Raw genomic sequence first — 26,461 nt, 5'->3', positions numbered from 1 at the left:
TCGAGATTTCGACACCGATCGACAGTCTGGATCCTCGCGATCCTGGGAGAGTTGTCCCTTTACCGATCTGCCGATCTGGGCGAGACACCGATCGACTGTCTGGATCCTCGCGATCCTAGGAGAGTTGGTCCTTCACCGATCTCGCCCTAATTGTCTGAGATATAGCCTACCGAAGATTGGCGTATAATTGAAATACTGGTTTCTTCTGCACGCTATATCTCTGCAATAGGGCGGCTGATCTGGGCGAGGCATGTCTTTCCGTGATCGGGAGAGTCCTGCCAATCGACTGAAATCGGAATGAAGGACATCCATTTTTTCACGATTTTCGCAAAAAATCATGATGGTTACATCATTAAATTTTTTGAAAATCGGCATCATTTTCGAAGTCGAGATTTCGACACCGATCGACAGTCTGGATCCTCGCGATCCTGGGAGAGTTGTCCCTTCACCGATCTGGCTCTAATTGTCTGAGATATAGCCTACCGAAGATTGGCGTATAATTGAAATACTGGTTTCTTCTGCACGCTATATCTCTGCAATAGGGCTGCCGATCTGGGCGAGACACCGATCGACTGTCTGGATCCTTGCGATCCTAGGAGAGTTGGTCCTTCACCGATCTGGCTCTAATTGTCTGAGATATAGCCTACCGAAGATTGGCGTATAATTGAAATACTGGTTTCTTCTGCACGCTATATCTCTGCAATAGGGCGGCTGATCTGGGCGAGGCATGTCTTTCCGTGATCGGGAGAGTCCTGCCAATCGACTGAAATCGGAATGAAGGACATCCATTTTTTCACGATTTTCGCAAAAAATCATGATGGTTACATCATTAAATTTTGCGAAAATCGGCCTCAATTTCGAAGTCGAGATTTTGATGCCGATCGACAGTCTGGATCCCCGCGATCCTAGGAGAGTTGGTCCTTCACCGATCTCGCCCTAATTGTCTGAGATATAGCCTACCGAAGATTGGCGTATAATTGAAATACTGGTTTCTTCTGCACGCTATATCTCTGCAATAGGGCTGCCGATCTGGGCGAGACACCGATCGACTGTCTGGATCCTTGCGATCCTAGGAGAGTTGGTCCTTCACCGATCTGGCTCTAATTGTCTGAGATATAGCCTACCGAAGATTGGCGTATAATTGAAATACTGGTTTCTTCTGCACGCTATATCTCTGCAATAGGGCGGCTGATCTGGGCGAGGCATGTCTTTCCGTGATCGGGAGAGTCCTGCCAATCGACTGAAATCGGAATGAAGGACATCCATTTTTTCACGATTTTCGCAAAAAATCATGATGGTTACATCATTAAATTTTTTGAAAATCGGCATCATTTTCGAAGTCGAGATTTCGACACCGATCGACAGTCTGGATCCTCGCGATCCTGGGAGAGTTGTCCCTTCACCGATCTGGCTCTAATTGTCTGAGATATAGCCTACCGAAGATTGGCGTATAATTGAAATACTGGTTTCTTCTGCACGCTATATCTCTGCAATAGGGCTGCCGATCTGGGCGAGACACCGATCGACTGTCTGGATCCTTGCGATCCTAGGAGAGTTGGTCCTTCACCGATCTGGCTCTAATTGTCTGAGATATAGCCTACCGAAGATTGGCGTATAATTGAAATACTGGTTTCTTCTGCACGCTATATCTCTGCAATAGGGCGGCCGATCTGGGCGAGACACCGATCGACAGTCTGGATCCTCGCGATCCTAGGTGAGTTGGTCCTTCACCGATCTCGCCCTAATTGTCTGAGATATAGCCTACCGAAGATTGGCGTATAATTGAAATACTGGTTTCTTCTGCACGCTATATCTCTGCAATAGGGCTGCCGATCTGGGCGAGACACCGATCGACTGTCTGGATCCTTGCGATCCTAGGAGAGTTGGTCCTTCACCGATCTGGCTCTAATTGTCTGAGATATAGCCTACCGAAGATTGGCGTATAATTGAAATACTGGTTTCTTCTGAACGCTATATCTCTGCAATAGGGCGGCCGATCTGGGTGAGGCATGTCTTTCCGTGATCGGGAGAGTCCTGCCAATCGACTGAAATCGGAATGAAGGACATCCATTTTTTCACGATTTTCGCAAAAAATCATGATGGTTACATCATTAAATTTTGCGAAAATCGGCCTCATTTTCGATATCGAGATTTTGACACCGATCGACAGTCTGGATCCCCGCGATCCTAGGAGAGTTGGTCCTTCACCGACCTGGCCCTAATTGTCTGAGATATAGCCTACCGAAGATTGGCGTATAATTGAAATACTGGTTTCTTCTGCACGCTATATCTCTGCAATAGGGCGGCTGATCTGGGCGAGGCATGTCTTTCCGTGATCGGGAGAGTCCTGCCAATCGACTGAAATCGGAATGAAGGACATCCATTTTTTCACGATTTTCGCAAAAAATCATGATGGTTACATCATTAAATTTTTTGAAAATCGGCCTCATTTTCGAAGTCGAGATTTTGACACCGATCGACAGTCTGGATCCTCGCGATCCTGGGAGAGTTGGTCCTTCACCGATCTGGCTCTAATTGTCTGAGATATAGCCTTCCGAAGATTGGCATATGTATATTTGAAATACTGGTTTCTTCTGCACGCTATATCTCTGCAATAGGGCGGCCGATCTGGGCGAGACACCGATCGACAGTCTGGATCCTCGCGATCCTAGGAGAGTTGGTCCTTCACCGATCTGGCTCTAATTGTCTGAGATATAGCCTACCGAAGATTGGCGTATAATTGAAATACTGGTTTCTTCTGCACGCTATATCTCTGCAATAGGGCGGCTGATCTGGGCGAGGCATGTCTTTCCGTGATCGGGAGAGTCCTGCCAATCGACTGAAATCGGAATGAAGGACATCCATTTTTTCACGATTTTCGCAAAAAATCATGATGGTTACATCATTAAATTTTTTGAAAATCGGCCTCATTTTCGAAGTCGAGATTTTGACACCGATCGACAGTCTGGATCCTCGCGATCCTGGGAGAGTTGGTCCTTCACCGATCTGGCTCTAATTGTCTGAGATATAGCCTACCGAAGATTGGCGTATAATTGAAATACTGGTTTCTTCTGCACGCTATATCTCTGCAATAGGGCGGCCGATCTGGGCGAGGCATGTCTTTCCGTGATCGGGAGAGTCCTGCCAATCGACTGAAATCGGAATGAAGGACTTCAATTTTTTCACGCATTTCGCAAAAAATCATGATGGTTACATCATTAAATTTTGCGAAAATCGGCCTCATTTTCGAAGTCGAGATTTTGACACCGATCGACAGTCGGGATCCTCGCGATCCTGGGAGAGTTGGTCCTTCACCGATCTGGCTCTAATAGTCTGAGATATAGCCTACCGAAGATTGGCGTATAATTGAAATACTGGTTTCTTCTGCACGCTATATCTCTGCAATAGGGCGGCCGATCTGGGCCGACACCGATCGACAGTCTGGATCCTCCCGATCCTAGGAGAGTTGGTCCTTCACCGATCTGGCTCTAATTGTCTGAGATATAGCCTACCGAAGATTGGCGTATAATTGAAATACTGGTTTTTCTGCACGCTATATCTCTGCAATAAGGCGGCTGATCTGGGCGAGGCATGTCTTTCCGTGATCGGGAGAGTCCTGCCAATCGACTGAAATCGGAATGAAGGACATCCATTTTTTCACGATTTTCGCAAAAAATCATGATGGTTACATCATTAAATTTTGCGAAAATCGGCCTCATTTTCGAAGTCGAGATTTTGACACCGATCGACAGTCTGGATCCTCGCGATCCTGGGAGAGTTGGTCCTTCACCGATCTGGCCCTAATTGTTTGAGATGTAGCCTTCCGAAGATTGGCATATGTACATATAATTGAAATACTGGTTTCTTTTGCACGCTATATCTCTGCAATAGGGCGGCCGATCTGGGCGAGGCATGTCTCTCCGTGATCGGGAGAGTCCTGCCAATCGACTGAAATCGGAATGAAGGACATCCATTTTTTCACGATTTTCGCAAAAAATCATGATGGTTACATCATTAAAATTTGCGAAAATCGGCCTCATTTTCGAAGTCGAGATTTTGACACCGATCGACAGTCGGGATCCTCGCGATCCTGGAGAGTTGGTCCTTCACCGATCTGGCTCTAATTGTCTGAGATATAGCCTTCCGAAGATTGGCATATGTATGTATAATTGAAATACTGGTTTCTTCTGCACGCTATATCTCTGCAATAGGGCGGCCGATCTGGGCCGACACCGATCGACAGTCTGGATCCTCCCGATCCTAGGAGAGTTGGTCCTTCACCGATCTGGCTCTAATTGTCTGAGATATAGCCTACCGAAGATTGGCATATGTATATTTGAAATACTGGTTTCTTCTGCACGCTATATCTCTGCAATAGGGCTGCCGATCTGGGCGAGGCATGTCTTTCCGTGATCGGGAGAGTCCTGCCAATCGACTGAAATCGGAATGAAGGACATCCATTTTTTCACGATTTTCGCAAAACATCATGATGGTTACATCATTAAATTTTGCGAAAATCGGCCTCATTTTCGAAGTCGAGATTTGACACCGATCGACAGTCTGGATCCTCGCGATCCTGGGAGAGTTGTCCCTTCACCGATCTGGCTCTAATTGTCTGAGATATAGCCTACCGAAGATTGGCATATGTATATTTGAAATACTGGTTTCTTCTGCACGCTATATCTCTGCAATAGGGCTGCCGATCTGGGCGAGGCATGTCTTTCCGTGATCGGGAGAGTCCTGCCAATCGACTGAAATCGGAATGAAGGACATCCATTTTTTCACGATTTTCGCAAAACATCATGATGGTTACATCATTAAATTTTGCGAAAATCGGCCTCATTTTCGAAGTCGAGATTTGACACCGATCGAAAGTCTGGATCCTCGCGATCCTGGGAGAGTTGTCCCTTCACCGATCTGGCTCTAATTGTCTGAGATATAGCCTACCGAAGATTGGCATATGTATGTATAATTGAAATACTGGTTTCTTCTGCACGCTATATCTCTGCAATAGGGCGGCCGATCTGGGCGAGGCACCGATCGACAGTCTGGATCCTCGCGATCCTAGGAGAGTTGGTCCTTCACCGATCTGGCTCTAATAGTCTGAGATATAGCCTACCGAAGATTGGCATATGTATGTATAATTGAAATACTGGTTTCTTCTGCACTCTATATCTCTGCAATAGGGCTGCCGATCTGGGCGAGCCATGTCTTTCCGTGATCGGGAGAGTCCTGCCAATCGACTGAAATCGGAATGAAGGACATCCATTTGTTCACGATTTTCGCAAAACATCATGATGGTTACATCATTAAATTTTGCGAAAATCGGCCTCATTTTCGAAGTCGAGATTTGACACCGATCGACAGTCTGGATCCTCGCGATCCTGGGAGAGTTTTCCCTTCATCGATCTGGCTCTAATTGTCTGAGATATAGCCTACCGAAGATTGGCATATGTATATTCGAAATACTGGTTTCTTCTGCACGCTATATCTCTGCAATAGGGCTGCCGATCTGGGCGAGGCATGTCTTTCCGTGATCGGGAGAGTCCTGCCAATCGACTGAAATCGGAATGAAGGACATCCATTTTTTCACGATTTTCGCAAAAAATCATGATGGTTACATCATTAAAATTTGCGAAAATCGGCCTCATTTTCGAAGTCGAGATTTGACACCGATCGACAGTCTGGATCCTCGCGATCCTGGGAGAGTTGGTCCTTCACCGATCTGGCTCTAATTGTCTGAGATATAGCCTACCGAAGATTGGCATATGTATGTATAATTGAAATACTGGTTTCTTCTGCACGCTATATCTCTGCAATAGGGCTGCCGATCTGGGCGAGCCATGTCTTTCCGTGATCGGAAGAGTCCTGCCAATCGACTGAAATCGGAATGAAGGACATCCATTTTTTCACGATTTTCGCAAAAAATCATGATGGTTACATCATTAAATTTTGCGAAAATCGGCCTCATTTTCGAAGTCGAGATTTTGACACCGATCGACAGTCTGGATCCTCGCGATCCTGGGAGAGTTGTCCGTTCACCGATCTGGCTCTAATTGTCTGAGATATAGCCTACCGAAGATTGGCATATGTATATTTGAAATACTGGTTTTTCTGCACGCTATATCTCTGCAATAGGGCTGCCGATCTGGGCGAGACACCGATCGACAGTCTGGAACCTCGCGATCCTGGGAGAGTTGGTCCTTCACCGATCTGGCTCTAATTGTCTGAGATATAGCCTACCGAAGATTGGCATATGTATGTATAATTGAAATACTGGTTTCTTCTGCACTCTATATCTCTGCAATAGGGCGGCCGATCTGGGCGAGCCATGTCTTTCCGTGATCGGAAGAGTCCTGCCAATCGACTGAAATCGGAATGAAGGACATCCATTTTTTCACGATTTTCGCAAAAAATCATGATGGTTACATCATTAAATTTTGCGAAAATCGGCCTCATTTTCGAAGTCGAGATTTTGACACCGATCGACAGTCTGGATCCTCGCGATCCTGGGAGAGTTGGTCCTTCACAGATCTGGCTCTAATTGTCTGAGATATAGCCTACCGAAGATTGGCGTATAATTGAAATACTGGTTTCTCCTCACGCTATATCTCTGCTATAGGGCGGCCGATCTGGGCGAGGTATGTCTTTCCGTGATCGGAAGAGTCCTGCCAATCGACTGAAATCGGAATGAAGGACATCCATTTTTTCACGATTTTCGCAAAAAATCATGATGGTTACATCATTAAATTTTGCGAAAATCGGCCTCATTTTCGAAGTCGAGATTTTGACACCGATCGACAGTCTGGATCCTCGCGATCCTGGGAGAGTTGGTCCTTCACCGATCTGGCTCTAATTGTCTGAGATATAGCCTACCGAAGATTGGCATATGTATATTTGAAATACTGGTTTTTCTGCACGCTATATCTCTGCAATAGGGCTGCCGATCTGGGCGAGACACCGATCGACAGTCTGGAACCTCGCGATCCTGGGAGAGTTGGTCCTTCACCGATCTGGCTCTAATTGTCTGAGATATAGCCTACCGAAGATTGGCGTATAATTGAAATACTGGTTTCTTCTGCACGCTATATCTCTGCTATAGGGCGGCCGATCTGGGCGAGGTATGTCTTTCCGTGATCGGGAGAGTCCTGCCAATCGACTGAAATCGGAATGAAGGACATCCATTTTCTTACGATTTTCGCAAAAAATCATTATGGTTACATCATTAAATTTTTTGAAAATCGGCCTCATTTTCGAAGTCGAGATTTTGACACCGATCGACAGTCTGGATCCTCGCGATCCTGGGAGAGTTGGTCCTTCACCGATCTGGCTCTAATTGTCTGAGATATAGCCTACCGAAGATTGGCATATGTATATTTGAAATACTAGTTTCTTCTGCACTCTATATCTCTGCAATAGGGCGGCCGATCTGGTCGAGACACCGATCGACAGTCTGGAACCTCGCGATCCTGGGAGAGTTGGTCCTTCACCGATCTGGCTCTAATTGTCTGAGATATAGCCTACCGAAGATTGGCGTATAATTGAAATACTGGTTTCTCCTCACGCTATATCTCTGCTATAGGGCGGCCGATCTGGGCGAGGTATGTCTTTCCGTGATCGGGAGAGTCCTGCCAATCGACTGAAATCGGAATGAAGGACATCCAGTTTTTCACGATTTTCGCAAAAAATCATGATGGTTACATCATTAAATTTTTTGAAAATCGGCCTCATTTTCGAAGTCGAGATTTTGACACCGATCGACAGTCTGGATCCTCGCGATCCTGGGAGAGTTGGTCCTTCACCGATCTGGCTCTAATTGTCTGAGATATAGCCTACCGAAGATTGGCGTATAATTGAAATACTGGTTTCTCCTCACGCTATATCTCTGCAATAGGGCGGCCGATCTGGGCGAGGCATGTCTCTCCGTGATCGGGAGAGTCCTGCCAATTGACTGAAATCGGAATGAAGGACATCCATTTTCTTACGATTTTCGCAAAAAATCATTATGGTTACATCATTAAATTTTTTGAAAATCGGCCTCATTTTCGAAGTCGAGATTTTGACACCGATCGACAGTCTGGATCCTCGCGATCCTGGGAGAGTTGGTCCTTCACCGATCTGGCTCTAATTGTCTGAGATATAGCCTACCGAAGATTGGCATATGTATATTTGAAATACTGGTTTCTTCTGCACTCTATATCTCTGCAATAGGGCGGCCGATCTGGTCGAGACACCGATCGACAGTCTGGATCCTCGCGATCCTAGGAGAGTTGGTCCTTCACCGATCTGGCTCTAATTGTCTGAGACATAGCCTACCGAAGATTGGTGTATAATTGAAATACTGGTTTCTTCTGCACTCTATATCTCTGCAATAGGGCTGCCGATCTGGGCGAGACACCGATCGACAGTCTGGATCCTCGCGATTCTAGGAGAGTTGTTCCTTCACCGATCTGGCTCTAATTGTTTGAGATATAGCCTACCGAAGATTGGCATATGTATAATTGAAATACTGGTTTCTTCTGCACGCTATATCTCTGCAATAGGGCTGCCGATCTGGGCTAGGCATGTCTTTCCGTGATCGGGAGAGTCCTTTTGATCTACTAACATCAGAAGAAAGGTAATAAAGAAGTAGACTAATGGAAGAGGATTGGAGAACTAAGCAAAGAATTCACTGGATTACAAAGGATCTTTAAACGGAGGGTGCTTCAGACCCTTTGCAATACCTTTAACGATCTCCAAAGACACTTCTATGAATCCAATAGCAGGGATACATATTATAATTGATCCTCTCCCATTGACAGACATTGCTTTCGGAAGGTGTCTTGTCTTTCCATTAGTCAAACATGTGCAAAAAAGCACTCGCACAACTCCCACTCCATACGTTTGATGATGGTAATGGTGAGGGAGCGCGGAATCTTGGGAAATGCCTCCTGTGAGGATTGAACTCACGACCCCTGGTTTACAAGACCAGTGCTCTGCCACTGAGCTAAAGAGGCCCACATTTTGAGGGCGTCCCAGAAGCGAATTTCAGCAGCCAAATGTCTCCGAACAAGAGCTGCGCTTGCAGTATGTAGGTACTAATTTTGTATCTTTTTGTACGTGTATCTGCGACACAAAAGATAGCATGCGACAGACGGTGAATAAAAGCGCGGCGAGGGGAGAATATATGTTGACACAGTTGTTCTTGTTCTTTGGACCGTTGTCTCCGGGCTGATAAATGCTTTTAAATATAATTAAAGCAAAACGCTGTGGCAAAGATGAAGGAGAGTTTGGAAAGGGGAAGGGGGAAGGAGAGATGGCAGACCCAAGGTCTGGATCCTCGCGATCCTAGGAGAGTTGGCCCTTCACCGATCTGGCCCTATTTGTCTGAGATATAGCCTACCGAAGATTGGCATATAATTGAAATACTGGGTTCTTCTGCCGCTATATCTCTGCAATAGAGCGGCCGATCTGGGCGATGCATATAGGTATGTAGGGTGTCGGCCAATAGAGCTGGATGGAATACAAAATAAATGAAGAAGAAGAATAAAGCATGATGTAGGAGGGAAGACGCTGTTTGTAATGTATGCACCTCTCTTGCTGTTAATGGTCTTCTTGCAGAGAGCTAACCATAAACGTACTATATCGATCGGGATAGCAATATACTCTATGTAACTCTGTGATAAAGATATTATTAATTACGTTTCAAAGCAGCTTGGAAAATATCGAATATGATTTTTATTAATTATTATGGGATAATTTTTATTAATTATTATGTGATAATTATTATTATAATTATTATTCTTGATTTTTATTTTATAATTCGTATTATAATTATTATTCTTGATTTTTATTATTTTGCAGCTCATCGTCTTTCTACAGGGATCAAGAATAGGTATAAGGATACACATATATGTACATATAAATACAAGATAATAATCGTATGGACGAATATGTCTAAAATTTCTTAAATTCTTTCTTCTTTCTTACGTTTTAAAATCAGTTTGGATAACAGGACATTCATGTTAAATTATGTCTTCAAAGACCAGCAACACAGCGACTGTTTTTTGTTTAACTATTTTGTTTAAACCTTGTTTTAGCCTAAATACAATAAAAGCAAGGACTAAAAATCTATCCAATTTAAAGAAAATTTATTCATCAACGGCATAAAATGATGTGGGCAGAACTAAGGGTTTTATTTAGACAAAATTATTCAACGGAATCTCTACATTGAACAAAAGGAACGACTATCCTCTTTCGTTTTTTAGTGTGACCTATTTCGCTAAATCCTTTTTCTGTTTGACCATTTTCGCTAAAACCTTTTTTTACGCAAAATGCAATAAAAACATGTATTTAGAATAAACCAGTCAAGTAGAAAATTGATTCCTTAATCGGATTAAATTATGTGGGCAGTGCTAAATGTTCTTTTTAGATAATAATATTCCACAGAATATCAAAAACGAGGAATATGTAAAATATAACTTGAATTCGTCAGTATATTTTGAAAATGAGGCGGTATGTTTCGGTATATTTCTGATGGTCGGACGGTATATTTTATTGATAAATCCGCGGTCACACTGATTGATGTTTTTTTACATCACTACGGTCACACTGCACTGGTTCCCGCACCGTTTTTGTTTCCGCGCCCGCGCTCCAAATATCCGCAAGGTAATCACCCCAGAGAGGCCCGAACAGCATGGCTGCTGCAAGTGGAGAACTGTCCAAGAAGTAAGTACAGAGACTGGCAAGAATCACACGACGCCACAGAACAACAAACCTGCCAGATCATCCGCAACTCTGGCCAACGAAGCACACAAGTGAGGTTAAGTCGAGCCGCCTTCAGCAGTCGGCAGCAATCGCATTGTGTGTGTTTCCAAGAAAAGCGACGACGTTCCAAGCTACTTCCCAGGGCTGAGTTGCTGATGCAAAAAATGCTTGCTCGCTGTGCCCTAAGGCACCTGCAGCGAGTGTCGTCGGTCGGCTATGGCCATGTAGCAGCAGTGGCAGCCAACCGTAGAGGGTACCATGTGAGCGGCCTGCAGTTGGCACCCAGCAAACGAACCAAACTGTGGGTTACTTGGAGGCACCGCTTGCAGGGCAGCTCTCTTATTGATTTTGTGTTTCCTTTCGACCTATTTTGCAGTGAGTTGAAGCGCCGGCTGAAAGCCGAGCAGAAGGCCAAGGAGAAGAGCGAGAAGGAGGCCACACGGGCAGCAGCTGCTCCGCCCGCGGAGGAGGGCGCCCAGAAGAAGAAGTCCACTGCTGATGAGGAGGAGATCTCGCCCAATGAGTACTTCAAGCTGCGCTCGGCCGCCGTCCAGGAGCTGAAGCAGTCTGCCGACTCACATCCCTATCCACACAAGTTCAATGTCAGCATCTCCCTGGAGAACTTCATCGAGCAGTATTCCGGCTTGACGGACGGCGAGACCCTCGAGAAGGTCAGCCTCAGCGTGGCTGGCCGCGTGCATGCCATCCGCGAGTCGGGGGCCAAGCTCATCTTCTACGACCTGCGCGGCGAGGGCGTCAAGCTGCAGGTGATGGCCAGCGCCAAGTCGTACCAGCCGGAGACCGCCTTCGAGACGGACACGGCCAAGCTGCGGCGCGGTGACATCATTGGCGTCAAAGGGCATCCGGGCAAGACCAAGAAGGGTGAGCTCTCTATCATGCCCACGGAGATCAAGCTGCTGTCCCCCTGCCTGCACATGCTACCGCATTTGCATTTCGGACTTAAGGACAAGGAGACACGCTACCGCCAGCGCTATCTCGACCTCATCCTCAACAACAAAGTGCGCGAGAATTTCCAGATTCGTGCCAAGGTACAAAAGCAACAGCATACATCCACAGAATCCCGTCTCTGAATACTCCCTGTCTCCTTCTCTAGATCATTTCCTATGTCAGACAGTTCCTGGATCGCTTGGGCTTCCTGGAGATTGAGACGCCCATGATGAATATGGTGGCCGGTGGGGCGACTGCCAAGCCCTTCGTCACGCATCACAACGAACTGAAGATGGACCTGTTCATGCGCATCGCCCCGGAGCTCTACCACAAGATGCTGGTAGTTGGGGGGCTCGATCGCGTCTACGAGATTGGGCGGCAGTTCCGCAACGAGGGGATCGACCTCACCCACAACCCGGAGTTCACGACGTGCGAGTTCTACATGGCGTACGCGGACTACGCCGATGTGATGGACATCACCGAGCAGCTGATCTCCGGCATGGTCAAGTCGATCCGCGGCTCGTACAAGATCAAGTACCATCCGGAGGGACCCGAGGGGCCCGAGCAAGAGCTCGACTTCACGCCGCCCTTCAAGCGCGTCTCGATGATCAAGACGCTCGAAGAGAAGCTCAAAGTGCAGTTCCCCTCCGCGGAAACCTTCAACACGCGCGCGACTACCGACTTCCTCTCGCAGCTGTGCGTGAAGCATCAGGTCGAGTGCCCGGCCCCGCGCACTACCGCCCGCCTGCTGGACAAGCTGGTCGGGGAGTTCATCGAGGAGGAGTGCATCAATCCTACGTTCATCTGCGAGCATCCACAAATCATGTCGCCGCTGGCCAAGTACCATCGCAGCGCCCCCGGCCTTACCGAGCGCTTCGAGCTGTTCGTCGCCAAAAAGGAAATCTGCAACGCCTACACCGAGCTGAACGATCCGGTCGTCCAGCGCGAACGCTTCGAGCAGCAGGCCAGCGACAAGGCGGCCGGCGATGACGAGGCTCAGATGGTCGACGAGAACTTTTGCACGGCCCTCGAATATGGCCTGCCACCCACTGGTGGCTTTGGCATGGGCATCGATCGACTGACCATGTTCCTCACCGACTCGAACAACATCAAGGTAAACGGCACTCATGCCCTCCCACTGAACACAGTTCTCTATTCTACTTTTCCATTCTTCACGTTTTAGGAGGTTCTCTTGTTCCCTGCCATGAAGCCGGAGGAGGCCAATCGCACAACAGCATCAGCAACAGGAGCAGCGGCCGAAACCACAGAGACTGTCAAGCAGTAGGATCTGCATCCGAGATGATCAGATGATCCGACGACTCAGTCGTAATGTACTTTTACTTGTATTCTGGTCCCAGTTGTGCCCCTCTTAAGACCTTAACTTATTCAACGAATAAACAAACACAAAATTTATTTCCCAAGTTGGATTTACCTGAAAGACTTTGGATTATTTGTCTCACAAGGCCTCGGGCATCTTTTGCACCGGTTAGTGGGCTTATATTTAGGCTTTTAATGAATTTAAATGTTGCGATTTTGAGATGAGCTCTGCTGTCCCAATCATTGCGAATGCCGAATGCCGAGGAAGAAGAACTCCTTTATTTTGGAGTGCCTAATCTCCGGAATTCCATTAGTTTCTCCAGTTTCAGTGAAATCTCCTCCCAGTTAGAACATGAGTCCTTGAGTCGAACAATTGTTCGATTACACTCTCGTCCTTCATGCACTCAATATTTGATATCCGTGCAGATTCGTAGACATAGTAGATTATATAAGATATATAGATTATGTATCCTTTGCCGTTATTATATCAAAAACGTTATATCGAATTTTAAACAACAGATCGTTTGTGATATCCTTCAAGAACAGATTTAAAACAGTTTTTGGCTGCCAATTGTACCAACTCCCATATTGTCTAGTGGTTAGGATATCCGGCTCTCACCCGGAAGGCCCGGGTTCAATTCCCGGTATGGGAATAGTTTTCCGTTCTAACTTTTTACTTTACTCCTTTTTACTTAATCACTTATCAAGCACTCCAATTCCAATAGTGCACTTATTCCATGCGTTTCAGCAGTATGCATTCAGCAGACATCCACAAGCGAACGCACCAAAGCGACTTAGACCTAAGAATGGGCCATTCCGTAACATAATCGGAGATTGGATTAAATCTTTCCCACCCCGTCCAAATGTTGGAGGAAGATCTGCAGGAATCGTAAGTATTTCTACCATAGCTCGCAAACGACGGTCAACACTTTTTCCCTTTGCTGTCTCGTCACTGACAAAACCGAAAAAGACCACGACGACACGGTCTCTCACTGAGCAGAACACTTTTTATACTCGATACTCAAAATGTGTATTGGGGTATATTAGATTTGTGGTAAAAGTGGATGTGTGTAACGTCCAGAAGGAATCGTTTCCGACCCCATAAAGTATATATATTCTTGATCAGCATCAATAGCCGAGTCGATTGAGCCATGTCTGTCTGTCCGTCTGTCTGTCCGTCCGTCTGTCCGTCCCCTTCAGCGCCTAATGCTCAAAGACTATAAGAGCCAGAGCAACGATGTTTTGGATCCAGACTTCTGTGATATGTCACTGCTACAAGAATATTTCAAAACTTTGCCCCGCCCACTTCCGCCCCCACAAAGGGCGAAAATCTGTGGAATCCACAATTTCGACGATGCCAATTGCAAAATATGAGTTCAAGGATCTCAGAGCCTATAAGAGCCAGAGCAACCAAATTTGGTATCCACACTCCTGTGATATCGGACCTTGACCATTTTGTGTCAAAATTTCGCCACACCCCCTTCCGCCCCCGCAAAGGACGAAAATCTGATGCATCCACAGATCTCAGAGACTATTAAGGCTAGAATAACCAAATTTGGTACACACACTCCTTTAAGATATCACTATAAAACGTATATCTCAAAATTTCGCCCCACCCCCTACCGCCCCCACAAAGGACGAAAATCTGTTGCATCCACAATATTGCAGATTTGAGAAAACTAAAAACGCAGAATCATAGATAATGAATGACCATATCTATCAGATTGCTGAATCTGGATCAGATCAGATCAGATCATTTTTATAGCCAAAAGGAACAAATCAATTTGCAGTGGCTACGCAGCGCCCGACGTATATCGTCACGCTCAGACTGATTTTCTGTCTCTCTCGCACGCACTCTTTGTCGTGTCGTTTAATATTAGCGGCGTCTGCCGGAGGAGAGCCATACTGACTTAGTATCGGGTATAGCTGTAGAGTTGCGGTCTCCGCAGCAACTCACAACGTTCCCCCTCGTGTTTCGGGTTTTCGGGTGAGCCCGACACACGATCGTGTCTCACAATAACAACTTAGAGAGACACTGGTCAAGCGCTCACAGCAAAAGTATCTTTAGATGAGCAGAACCAAAAAAGTGTCTGAGTAAAGTGTTTAGTTTTTTTTCGTGTATATGTTTATTTCATGTTTTCCGCATCTTTTGGGCTATTGTATTGTAATATGTATATTTCTTTGCAAAATTGGCAAACGAACATTTTCGTTTTGCTTTTCACGATTCATTTTAAGCTCCAATAGTCAAACCTTATAGAATTCACAAAAATTAATAGTTGCCATAAGCATCACACGTGCAAGCACGCATACATACGCAAAATACACTTTGTTCGTTTGCTCGCGGCAAGATGCTCAGTGAAGAACAGGAACAAAAGAGAAGTGAAAAAATCGCTTGAGCGAAGAGTTATTTGCGAGCTATGATTTCTACTAATCGGTAATCGGGTGTCCATTTGGCCCTCGTGACCGTGAAACACAAAAACAGACACCTCCTGAATACAATGATTTTCTTACTGAGACTTTACTGAACTTGAGCTTTCTTTCGCTTGGATATACAAAGGATGGGATACGTTAACGATAAACTGAACTTAACCTCTGGATTGACATAGGTTATAGGATGCATATATGTATATGTATATGTATATGTTAGATACATCTTTCTTACAAAGATCTTCACAGATTGAACGTTTCGTTTGCCTCCGGACTCCATTTATCGCCATTTACTTACGGACTAGACTTCATTTTGTTTTGTAACTTGAAATCAAATCAATACTTGTTTTCGTCTATTCTTATATTCTTCTATTATTATAATGTGTACTTCATTTGTATGTGTATGTGATTCGCGAGGGGTGCGCGTGCCATCCATCGTCGATTCCTGTTCCTGTTCCCGTTCCTTTTTCTATTCAGATGAACGAACGAGCCCTTACCCTTTTGATAATGGGTAGGAGAGAGATTTGCTATACGGAAATAAAAAACAATCTATTCTTACAGCTAAATGAATCATCGAACGTATGGAACGAACAGATCAGGAAGAGTGGAGACATTTGTTTTTGGCGTTTTTGGGGCGTGTTTTGGGGCCATTTTAGAGGAGGGCCTCGTCTGCGGGCATGACGTACACGCGGCCCTTCTTCAGCATGTACTGGTTAATGAATTCGTGCGACTTGTGCTTGACCGAATCGTTGCAGATCAAAGGATGTCCGCTCATTTCGCAGTAGCGCATCTCCTTCGTGATGATATGCTCCGTCAGCTGAAGAAGGAAGGGTTAAAGCCTTTGGGCAAGTCTTAATGGAAATACCATTTTCTTACCCGCTTAATCAGGAACTTGTAGGCCGCATCGCTGGTGATGCGACCCATCTGGCAGCTATCTTTGCGGAATGGACGCAGAAAGTCGGCCACATGTCCGCTTATTTCGAAGCGGAATTTCACAACCGAATCTCTTCCACTTTTTGAGCTATTCAGTAACCTAAGGGCAAGAAAATGCAATGGAATGAAATCAATGAACAAATCAATGGACCAAGATGTTTGCATACATTTTCCGCTTGGGCGCGCGTCGGTCATGGCTGCGACTCTTTCTCTCTGGCAAGGCTCCAGCCGGCTTTTCCGGCGTGTGCGGTGGCAGCGGTGGCAACTTTCGCTTGATGGCACCCCCGTTGCCGCCTGTGACCAGCGTGGGGATCTGCTGGGGTTTGTTCAGACACGCCAGGGCATAGGCGCTGGTGCTGGGCTCCAGATCGAGCTCCGCCTCGAGTTCATCCACCTTTGAGGTGGCAAACAATGCCCCAGCCGATCCATTAAAGCCATAGATGATGCCCTCCAAGGGTGGAGCATGGGCCGTGTCCGTGTCTTCGTCCGAGGAGTACAGATACCGAGGAGTGGACCAGGCCTCCGCATCTGTGCTCGCTTCGGAGCTGACGGCTACGGTGTCCGCGCTGGCGCGCTGCCGACGGTAGATCTCCTTGCGGCGGCGTATCTTCTCCTTATTCTCTTTGTATTTGCGTGACTCCAGCTGGTTGTAGAGCCGGTCCTCGTCCCGACGGGGGCTGATTACGCGCACGGAGCACAGTTTCTTGTGGCGTATCTCGCGGCGCTCCCGCACCTTCGTCTCGATATGCTGCGCCAGCGACTTGCTTGAGAGCGAGCCCACGTAGTCCGGGTCCACCGATATCAGCTCCTCGGCTAGCAGCGCCGGATCGAGCTCTTGCAGCGGCTGCTGCGGCTCCTCTTCCAGCAGCGTCTGGAGGCGCTGCTCGGGGCTGGGCGGCAGCCACTGCGGTATGCGATCGCGCAGATTGTAGTAGAAGATGTCTCCGTCCATGGTGCGGCTCCAGTGCCAGGAGGGCGGCAACGGATCCACGCTAGCCGGCAGCTTGTACTCCGCGGGCATCATGTCCTGCTCGCTAATCTCCGGCGACGGAGCCAGGGCCAGGTCTGTGCGCAGGGGCGCCATCACGGGGGCATCCTCCGAGTTGAACCACTCGCCGGTCTCCGTGTTGTGGGAGAAGGGCAGCATTTTGGGGTCCGTATTGATGTCCGCCCCAAAGTATTCGCAGCGCAGCTCGTGCTCGCGCCAGTCCTCGCTGCATACACGCTTCTCGGCCTCATCCTGGGCCACCTGTACACGAGATTAAAAGATTTATTTTTAAAATATTGCCATGGATATTCCTCCAGTACTTTATCATCGTTTCCGGTATCCGGTATCCGGTATCAGGTATCCGGAATCTCCTCTGTCAACAACCTCTTTTCTGTTGAACTTCCATTTCTCGGTTGCCTGTTCATGCAGAGCTCTAATACATACCTTTCTCTCGAATAGGGATCGTCGCAGTTCCTTGGACAACGGGGCACCGCCACGACGAGGCTCCACTGTGGGTCCACTGTTGTCTGGGCGACGTCGCATCTCCGTGCGGGGCTGTCCTTCCGAGGGATTGCTGCCCTTCGGCTGTGTGGTGATGGTGCAGATGGTGTTGTTGCCGCTCATGCGACTCATGGGCGGCTTCTGATGCTGGCTGCTGTTGCGACTGCCGATCGTGTCCCGGCGGAAGCGGTCCTGACGGTAGCGGTCGGTGCTGCTGTCGCGAGCCGAGTCCTCCAGGGCGGAGGCGGCAGTCAAATGGTGGCTGGCCACATGCTTCTCGGTGGGTCGTTCACCAGTGCGATCCGCCTCGCGCTCGTGCTCCTTCATCTGCTCGATGCGCTCCCGCTTCGGGATGCGGAAGATCTCCGGTAGGTTGCTCCACTTGCTGATCAGTCCCTGCATCCGCTTGCGCAGGGCCGACTGCTCCGGACTCCGCAGCTGCGACTGCTGCCCGGTCAGACCCGCGCTCCACTGTTGAACGCTCTGGTAGACGCGGCTCTCGTTCAGCATCGTCCGGTTCGGTATGGGCAGCGCCTCGAGGGCATCCAGGAGCGCTGTCCGCAACTGCTGCTCGTTCCCGTTCTCGCTGATCCACGCGTGCAGCAGCCGCAGGCCGTGATAGTCCAGGAAGAGCCGGCGGCAGGGCAGCTCACCGCGGGTAAGCACCTGCAGCAGCTGGATGCGGGTCGTCAGGAGCTTGGCGCGCACCATGATCCGCGAGATGCGGAGCGTGTCCAGCTGGTTCTTCAAGCCGCTGCGGCTGAGCAGCGAGAGCTGCTCCAGCACGTCTGGATCCTCGAGCATGGGATGGAATTTGTTGACCTTCGGCTTTGCCTTCTTCTCTGCAGAGGAGCTTCCGCCAGGTGTAGGCTTCAGCCAGCGTCCGGCCTTGAACTCGCGCTCCCGCTCCTTGGCTTTGGCCGCCGTCTCCCGCTTCTTGCGCTGCTCCTTGGAGCCCACAGCAGGCAGCTTCACTTTGAACTTGGAACTGCTAGTGGTCTTTGCTCTGCCCTTGCTCTTGCTCTGCTCTGGTCCCTCCGCCTCGGACTCTGCCTCTCCTCCGCTGTCCGTGTCCTCCGTCGCCAGTGCCGGCTCCGAGTTGTTCTCGTTCTTTTGCTCGCCCTCGTCCGACTCTGGTTCGGTGCCGATCCAGCCGCGGCAGTTGGCCGCCTCGCAGTAGCAGCGCTGGGCGTCTCGGCCGTACCGCTGGTACTGGTAGTCGAAGGTGATCTCCTCGCCCGGCAGGATGTTCTTCAGGCTGAAGAAGCCGATGCGCAGCTCTCCGTTGACGGTCCACTTCTGGGTCTCCGCGTTCGGGTCGCAGCTGTGGTTGATGTACCGCGAGATGTTGCCCCGCATGGTGGCATCGATGATCGCCTCGCCCCGCAGCGCCATGAAGTAGTAGTGCCGGTTGCGGTCCTTTGAGTACCGATGCTGGCGTCGCTCGAACTCCTCGCTGTCGATGACCTCGCCCACGTACTCCATGATGAACTCCCCGGCGGGTATCTGCAGCTCCGCGGTGATGCCGCAGCCCTTCTTCTCGGTGCGGAAGACGCGGCAGGGCCAGCACTGGTGCAGCTGGAAGCGCTTGTTCGTGCACCGATCCCCGTTGGTGCACAGCGGGCCGCACTCGATCATCAGCATCCGGTTGATGCAGCCCGCACCGCAGCACAGATGCCCCTGGGCCTCCTCGTCGCCCGTGAGGAAGCAGTCGCACTGCATTTCCGCGTTCTCCTGGCTCACCTGCCGCGCGCATCGGTAGTAGTTCTCGCGCAGCTGCTGGAACGTGAGTAGGCCCTCGCTGCGCAGGAACTGCTCGTTTTGGGACTCCGTGTTGGCCAGCTCCGCCATCTGGTCCTCCATGCTGATGGGGGGCGCACTGCTGGCCACGCCCCTGCCCTGGCTAGCCTTCGGCCCCTGCGGCTTCTGTTTAATACGGTGCGAGCGTCGCACGCCTCCAGCGCTCACATCTTCATTGGAGCCCTGGAGCAGCTGTAGCTGCACAGGGGAGGAGTTCTCTCCTGTTGAATTGGCCCTGGAGTTGACGCTGGCGCTGGGGCTGGCGCTGGCGCTGCCAACTGGCAAGGGCAAGAGCGAGGGCGAGGGCGAGGGCGAGCGTGTGACTGAAGGCGTCTCCATGCTGCTGACGCTGGGCATTGGGTCCTGCATCTCCTGCTGCAGCTTCGGGGGTTCATCTGGCTGATCCTCGTCCTCATCGTGTTTGTAGTTCCGCTTCAGGAGATTCACCCCATCCTCGATAAATTTCACTATGTCCTTGAGCGTATCGGGCGGCTCCACCTCAGCGGCAGGAGCTGATGGCGGGGCAGCATATGTGGATGCAGGCAGCGCTTCAATTGGCGTTGCAGTTGAAGCTGTAGCTGCAGCTGAAGCCGGGGGCTGCACATCCCAGCGTTTGCCCTTGCCAACCGATGATTCCGTGGATTCTGAGTCCATGGCCTCCGTTTGTGTCTGCAAGGGCAGGGCCAGAGTGGTCACCTGCTGCATAGCCTGAACATCATCGGTGGCCTTGGTGGTTGCCGTTGGCCTACGCTTCCTGCTGCTACTGGGTTCTGGCGACTCTTCTGCCCTCTTGGCTCCCGCCTTCGGGGCCCTGGGTTTCTTCGGTGTCGGGACCGCCTGCTTTGAGGGAGGAGTCGTAACCGAGGGCACCGCTTTCTTGGGAAGCGCCCTATCTCGGGGGATAGGCATGAACATGGGTGTGGCTGTGGGTATGGGTATGGGTATGGGTATGGGGTCCGCGGGAGAGGCATTCCTGACTCGTGGATCGGCATTTCTCAAGGGGGAAGCAGCCGCAACACCAGCAGCCAGGACAGGCACAGGCACGAGCACAGGCACAGGCACAGGCTCTGCACAAATGGTTATCATCCGGTGATGCTGATCCAACAACATCGGGGATCCCAATCCCGATCCCTGCTTCGATTGGGGGGTACCTCTTTTTGGGATGGGTACCTTTTCTGCTTTTTCAGCTTTTTGTGCTGGAGAGTCGTTTCTGCCACGTGCCATACCATCGGTATTTTTCTCGGTATTCATGGAATAATTTTCCAGCAAAAGTTCCGGCGATCCTGTCCTGGGGGAGCCCTTCTTTGCGTTTGAGGATTGCAGCTCCGGTGTTGCGATTCTCGGCTCCTGCATGATCTTGCGCCTGGCATTGATCTTCTTTATCTTTGGCTCATGCGCAGGAGACGACGTCCTGGAGGCTGGCTTCGAGGAGGAAGTGCTGCTACTGCTGCTGATGCTCCTGCTGGCGTCCCGAGTATCCTGGGAGTGCGAGTGTGAGGGTGTCTTCTGTTCTGTGTCCTGTTTGTGGGCGGCAGGCGACTGCGACAGTGGCAGTTTCCCTTCTGTTCGAGGAAGTTTCTCTGCTGGAGCACCAGCATCGCCTGACCCCGAAGCGAAATCTTTGAAACATGCCTCTATCAGCTCCGGAGTGATGGCTCCGACGGCTGCTGCACTGGGATTCGTCCTAGGTTCCATCAGGGGGAGGCGGCTTATGTCGATCTTCTTTGCCAGTTTGCCTCGTGACCCATCCCCGTCCGATGGGGACTGCTCTCGGGGGGAGGATGGCTTCGATTGCGTCTCCCTGGAGTCAGAGGGGGAGCCGTGATTTAAAGATGTGCGATCGATGGTTGTGAAGCGTCGCGATCGTATGGTTCGGGCAACCGACTCGCCGGAGGCGGGCGAGGAGCACTCAGAAGTGGTGGGGCATCGCTTTTTCTGCGGATTCACATAGGAGTCGGCCTGGCCGAGCAGCTGCTCGAAGGAGGGGCGTGCCCCTTTGGGATTGGCACTCGACGACGGACGATCGATGGTTGTGAGGCGTCGCAATGGCATAGCCCTCCCCTGCGACTCCTGTTTGGGTCCCATCGGAACCGGAGCAGGAGACGCAGCAGGTGACGGAGCGGGCGACGGAGCAGGAGACGGAGCAGGAGACGGAGACTGTGGCCTGGGGGATGTTCTGTTGACGGCGCCGCTCTTATCTTTCCTGGAATCTGCTCGTTCCAGCCATTCCCCGGAGGAGCGCGACTTGCGTATGTTTTTGGTGAGATTCGCAGGAGAAAGCGTCCCTCCTGGTGCTGCCGTCTTTCGTGTCAGAGACTCCACCGAGGAGGAGGCAGAAGAGGACCTGCCGCCAATAGTGGGACGTCTCTTCATGGATGCCTTCGAGGCAGGAGATAGCGTCTCCCCAGATTCTGTCTTTCCCTCGTCTTTCTTGGAGTCTTTTTGGACCAGCGATTCGACGGAGGAGGACAGCGAGCCCTCGGAAATAGTGGGACGTCGTTTCACGGATGCATTGGATGCCGTAGGTGATGGTTTCCTTGTCTCATATTTAGAGAATTCACCGGAAGCGGCGCCGCTGGAAGTTGCATTCGACGACGGCCGATCGATGGTAGTGAAGCGTCGCGATGGCATCGGTTTTCCCTTCTTTGGTGAAGCACCAGGAGACTCTCTCTTGGCCTCGTCTTTCCTGGAATCGGAGGGTGAAGCAGAGGGGGAGGATGCGACTGCCGAGCAGCGGAATTTTCGTTTCGATTTGTGTTTCCCCTCTTCATCGGCAGCGGAATGTGGCAGCTCGGAAGTGGTGGTGAGACGTCGCTTTGGCTTTGCTGTAGCACTCTCACTCCCCTTCTTGCCTTCACTCGATTCAGGGGTCTCCTCCTTGGACTGCTTGGCCTGCTCGGAGCAGGAGGAGTACTCCTCTTCGCCCTTCAGATCGTCGTTACGGGAGCTGGGTCGCCCAATGGCGTTACTCCCCCTGTTGTGCCCGTTCGCAAGGGGCTTCATATCGTTCAAGAGGTTGTGGGAGTTGTTCGTCGACTCCAGGCATTCTTCGCCAGTCGATGGAATGGGGGGCGACCCCTTCTTGGCCTCCAGCTTGAGCTTCTTGTGCGTACCTTCGCGCAGCGGCTGGGCATTGGCAATATCCAGGGCCTGGAATATGACATTGCACCCGACGAAGCCGGAGGCAGACGACGCTTGCGTGCCCTCGGGAATGGGAATGGCAATGGGAGTGGCAGTGGGACTCGGATTCAGACTGGCATGGAAGGAGTGTCTGCTGCTGCTGCTTGGACTTCCTGCGCTCTGATCTGCTTTGGCAGGCCCTTTGATGGGGGATACCTTTTCATTTTCTTTTAGTGCCTCTTCTGCTGGGGGCTCCTCTACGGCTGGGCTCTTGGCTGCATGTGTTGGCTTTGAAATGGATTCCATTGCGATTTCTATTAGAATTGTATCCTCTGGCAGACCAACTTCCTTCTCCTTATTCTTTTCCTCTTGCAGCGGCCACTGTGGCAGTGTCTTTGATGATTCGATTTGTAATGAGATCTCTGGCTGTGGCTCTGGCATGGCCTTCATTGGGATTGGGATTGGGTTAGGGACAACCACATCCTCGAGTATATCTGGTTCTTGTGGATCTGGTGGCACATCCACATTCACGTTGGACTGCTCTGTGGTGGCATCCTCTTTCGCGGCCTCAACTTCAAAAAGGATGATCGCCTGCGGTTCCTCCTTTGGCAGGACTCTGGTGCTGGCGCTGGTGCTGCCGATAGTGCTGGTTCTAGGGCTTTTCTCCGGGGACTCTTTCAATGTGACTTCAGTGGCGACCGCATCGTCCTGATGCTCCGAAATGAGGGTAGCCTCTACTGCAGTGGCTTCCGACTCGGACTCCGTCGCCGTAAAGACCAGCCCATCCAGCTCAATGACTTTCACTTGCACTTCGTCCTTCATCTCCTCCTCAATGACCATCTCGTACTCCCCCTGGATTCCCTGCTCCTCTTGGCTCTCCTCTATCAAGTCAATCAGCGTGTGCTCCTCCTCTTCGCCCTCGTCCGACTCTGCTTTGAGGAAGATCTGCTCGCTGCTTGCGGCTGCTATCTCGGCGAATGTCTCCTCGAGGGTCTTGCCCACGTGGCTGCTGCTGCTGCTGCAGTCTGCCTCCGTTTTGGCAGTTCGCTTGCTGCGACGCATCGCCATCAGAGAGGCCGGAGAGGTCTCCGCCTCGTCTGCCTCCTCGTCGTCAAAGAACCAGAGGTTGCGCGACCCATTAGTGATCTCCATCATTAAATTACGCACTTCATGATCGTGCTCCTGTTCAGGCTCCTGCTCTTCCTGTTGCTCAATCTCTGTCTCAATCTGTGGCTCTACCTTTAGCTCCAGCTTTAGCTTTGGCTCCTCCTGATTCTCCTCCTTCATTCGGGCCGGCACTTCCTTGCCCGTGTCGATCTCCGTGAAGATTATCTGAGAGTCCGAGGAGTCGTCGTCGTCGTCGTCGTCGGCTGTGGGCATGGACACGGACATGGTCATCGGTTCCCTCTTTGGCTGCTCATCGAAAGCGTTGTCGTCCTGCAGAACGGGAGAGGAGGGCGCGGAGGACGAGGAGCTGCTCACGTCCACAACAGTGTCGCCCAGAACGGTCGATGAGTCCCCCGAGTCCCACGATCCCTGGCGCTGCACAAAGTTCAATCGCTTTAGGGTCACCCTGCACTTTCGCCTGGAAGCCGTTGTCTCGTTGCTGTCCGTGCTGCCACCCCTGCTTCCAGTGCTCCCCGAGGAGGCACCTGTCGAATCCGAATCGGAGAAGCTTAAGCTTTGGCTTTGGCTGATTGCCTTCTCCAGTTTATTCTTAGCCCTGGGGCGCCCCCGTCCCCTGCGGGCGGCTGGTGCTGATGCGGATGCTGCAGTCACTGTGGCAGTGGAGGCTGTCGATGGATTACAGCTGGACGACGGTTCACTGTTTAGCTGGGCCACAATCAGGCTGGGTGTGCTCCGCGGCTTGACGAAGATCCCCAGGACAGGTGGCGGCGGCGGCAGTTTGGGCGGTGGACGTGTGCTCGGGAACATCGAAAACAGCCGATTGGCAGATGGAGGGAGCGTGGCTGCAGCAGCGGCTGTGGCAGGTGGTGCTACAGCTACTACTGCTGCTGTTGCTGCTGTTGCTGCTGCTGCTGCGGCTGCTGCGGCTGCTGTGTCGGGCACATTGGAGTCGATGCGTCCCTCGATCTGGATCTTGTGTTCCTTGCGCAGGCAGAGCACGTCGCGCACATCGAATTTGCAGAACCGCTTGCGGGAGCTGCGGCGGATGGTGTTGGGCGAACAGGGGCGCACCACCGATCCACCTACACCGGATGCATCTTGCAAACTCTGCAGGTCTGTATCGGGGGGCTGTGCCGGCTGTTCACGCTTTGGCGGCCGTCCGCGTCCCCGGCCCCGTGGGGTGGTAGGTACCGAGGTGCTGGGCATGGGATTGGGTTCGTCCATGAAGCCAGTGGGCACTGGATGGTGCCTGTGTCTGTTCGCGAACCGAAGAGAGAATAAAGAGCATTAGCGTGCAAAGAATTTACGTGAAAAACGCACTCACCAAAAAAAATATCACTCTTACTCAATACAGGTAGGCAGGAAACGGGTTGCGGATTGGCGGCTTTGTGCAGGCTGCGCCGGGCAATGCACGCGCCTCTCCTTACGCGATCGAATCTAATTACAGTTAGCCTTGTCTAACGGCGCTCACTATCATCAAAACTAGAACAGGCACAGGAACAAGAACGAGCACACATACATACACACACTTCACTCCTCCACCCACCAAAAATCACGCAGTGTGACCGCGTATTTGTCGATAAAATGTGACCCTCTGACATAAGCCGAACTACAAATACCGTCTCATTTTCAAAATATACCGTAAATATACCGATGAAAAAAAGCTTGGTTATCAGATCAGATAAAAAAAAAATTTGCTAGCATATATTTTGCTAGCAGCAGAGTGTGATCAGGTGTACATGCTCTACGGTTACACCTCTTGATCAGCTGTTTAATTAGACAAAGCTACGAAAGCTCCTTGCTCCTATTCAATTACAGAGATATTACATCAGAAAATAATTTCGTTCGACGCTTCATGGAGCGGGTGCACGTTTCGTTTTCGTTTTTAGATGCTCGGCAATGCTTTTCAGGTGCTTGCCAAATATTCTCATGTCCTGTTAAACGCATAATTTAGTGCTGTTAAGCGCACAATTTAGTGTACTGCTCGCACAAAATCCTCTCTTAAGCCTAATATTCAGATCAGACAAATTTCCAACGACCAGTCATGGATTATATTCCAATAGAAACGATAAAAAGGCATGAAACTTTTCAGGTTTTTTTATTTTCGTAGAGTGTATTTTAATAACCATTGGTCTACAATGTCCATGATTAGCTAGCTAGAACGTTCAGACTAATATAATAATTTTAAGGACTGCATTTTATTGGAGTTTTTAGTTTATACAAATAAGGTCAGCACGAATGTAAATTTATTACATGGTAACTACACGGCATGTGTACAATATCAGCATATTGATACATAGCAACAACATATTTATGGAGAGTGGACGAATGTATACCCTATTTCCTTTAATCAATGTTAAAATGCTGTTTTGCAAGTCTTCATCCTATGAAGCCTACACACCCTGGCATTCATATAAGCTCAATTCATTATGTGCGTCGCACTCACTCCGCTCTCTTCAACTCGAAGGCATTTTGAATGCATATCTCTATTCTATTATTTATTTTAAAGAACATGGTCCCACTGCAAGCAGCTCTCAGATGTGCATATGTGTG

The 26,461-nt window shown here is 50.0% G+C and overlaps 2 protein-coding genes and 2 non-coding genes across 6 annotated transcripts; 2 read left to right on the top strand and 2 right to left on the bottom strand.

Moving 5' to 3' along the window:
- Nucleotides 1-8,924: 8,924 nt before the first annotated feature.
- On the bottom strand, nucleotides 8,925-8,996 carry TRNAT-UGU (transfer RNA threonine (anticodon UGU)). Its single transcript has one exon. It is a non-coding gene; the product is annotated as a tRNA-Thr (tRNA).
- A 1,556-nt stretch (nucleotides 8,997-10,552) lies between these two features.
- Nucleotides 10,553-13,115, top strand: LysRS (Lysyl-tRNA synthetase). Of its 2 annotated transcripts, none has more exons than XM_001354335.4 (4): nucleotides 10,553-10,707; nucleotides 11,123-11,795; nucleotides 11,861-12,808; nucleotides 12,878-13,115. In XM_001354335.4, the coding sequence occupies exons 1-4, from the start codon at nucleotides 10,676-10,678 to the stop codon at nucleotides 12,977-12,979; spliced, it is 1,755 nt and encodes a 584-aa protein (XP_001354371.2). In that variant the 5' UTR covers nucleotides 10,553-10,675; the 3' UTR covers nucleotides 12,980-13,115. The 2 variants fall into 2 exon arrangements, with proteins under 2 accessions (XP_001354371.2, XP_015042211.2); XM_015186725.2 differs by lacking the exon at nucleotides 10,553-10,707 and adding an exon at nucleotides 10,745-11,047.
- A 477-nt stretch (nucleotides 13,116-13,592) lies between these two features.
- On the top strand, nucleotides 13,593-13,664 carry TRNAE-CUC (transfer RNA glutamic acid (anticodon CUC)). The gene has a single exon. It is a non-coding gene; the product is annotated as a tRNA-Glu (tRNA).
- Nucleotides 13,665-15,505: 1,841 nt separating this feature from the next.
- Set2 (SET domain containing 2) lies at nucleotides 15,506-25,497 on the bottom strand. Of its 2 annotated transcripts, none has more exons than XM_033381686.1 (5): nucleotides 25,233-25,497; nucleotides 17,804-25,163; nucleotides 16,539-17,620; nucleotides 16,315-16,471; nucleotides 15,506-16,255 (listed from the first exon to the last, which is right to left on the bottom strand). In XM_033381686.1, exons 2-5 carry the CDS (start codon nucleotides 25,130-25,132, stop codon nucleotides 16,091-16,093), a joined length of 8,733 nt encoding a protein of 2,910 aa, XP_033237577.1. In that variant the 5' UTR covers nucleotides 25,133-25,163; nucleotides 25,233-25,497; the 3' UTR covers nucleotides 15,506-16,090. The 2 variants fall into 2 exon arrangements, with proteins under 2 accessions (XP_033237577.1, XP_001354372.3); XM_001354336.4 differs by having other exon boundaries at nucleotides 25,254-25,497.
- Between the last annotated feature and the right edge of the window lie 964 nt (nucleotides 25,498-26,461).

The sequence above is a fragment of the Drosophila pseudoobscura genome, chromosome X, assembly GCF_009870125.1.
Source record: "Drosophila pseudoobscura strain MV-25-SWS-2005 chromosome X, UCI_Dpse_MV25, whole genome shotgun sequence".
Taxonomy (NCBI): domain Eukaryota; kingdom Metazoa; phylum Arthropoda; class Insecta; order Diptera; family Drosophilidae; genus Drosophila; species Drosophila pseudoobscura.
Note: the sequence above shows the minus strand (reverse complement) of the source record. Positions and strands in the feature narration are given on the sequence as shown.

What these genes read in the sequence shown, in the direction of transcription:
- LysRS (XM_015186725.2), top strand. Translation starts at nt 10,902, where the DNA reads ATGCAAAAAATGCTTGCTCGCTGTGCCCTAAGGCACCTGCAGCGAGTG. An exon ending in CCCAGCAAACGAACCAAACT is followed by an intron (nt 11,048 to 11,122) that starts GTGGGTTACTTG and finishes CCTATTTTGCAG; the next exon opens with TGAGTTGAAGCGCCGGCTGA. An exon ending in CCGACTCGAACAACATCAAG is followed by an intron (nt 12,809 to 12,877) that starts GTAAACGGCACT and finishes TTCACGTTTTAG; the next exon opens with GAGGTTCTCTTGTTCCCTGC.
- Set2 (XM_033381686.1), bottom strand. Translation starts at nt 25,132, where the DNA reads ATGGACGAACCCAATCCCATGCCCAGCACCTCGGTACCTACCACCCCA. An exon ending in GATCCCTATTCGAGAGAAAG is followed by an intron (nt 17,621 to 17,803) that starts GTATGTATTAGA and finishes TCTCGTGTACAG; the next exon opens with GTGGCCCAGGATGAGGCCGA. An exon ending in ACAAGTTCCTGATTAAGCGG is followed by an intron (nt 16,256 to 16,314) that starts GTAAGAAAATGG and finishes TTCCTTCTTCAG; the next exon opens with CTGACGGAGCATATCATCAC.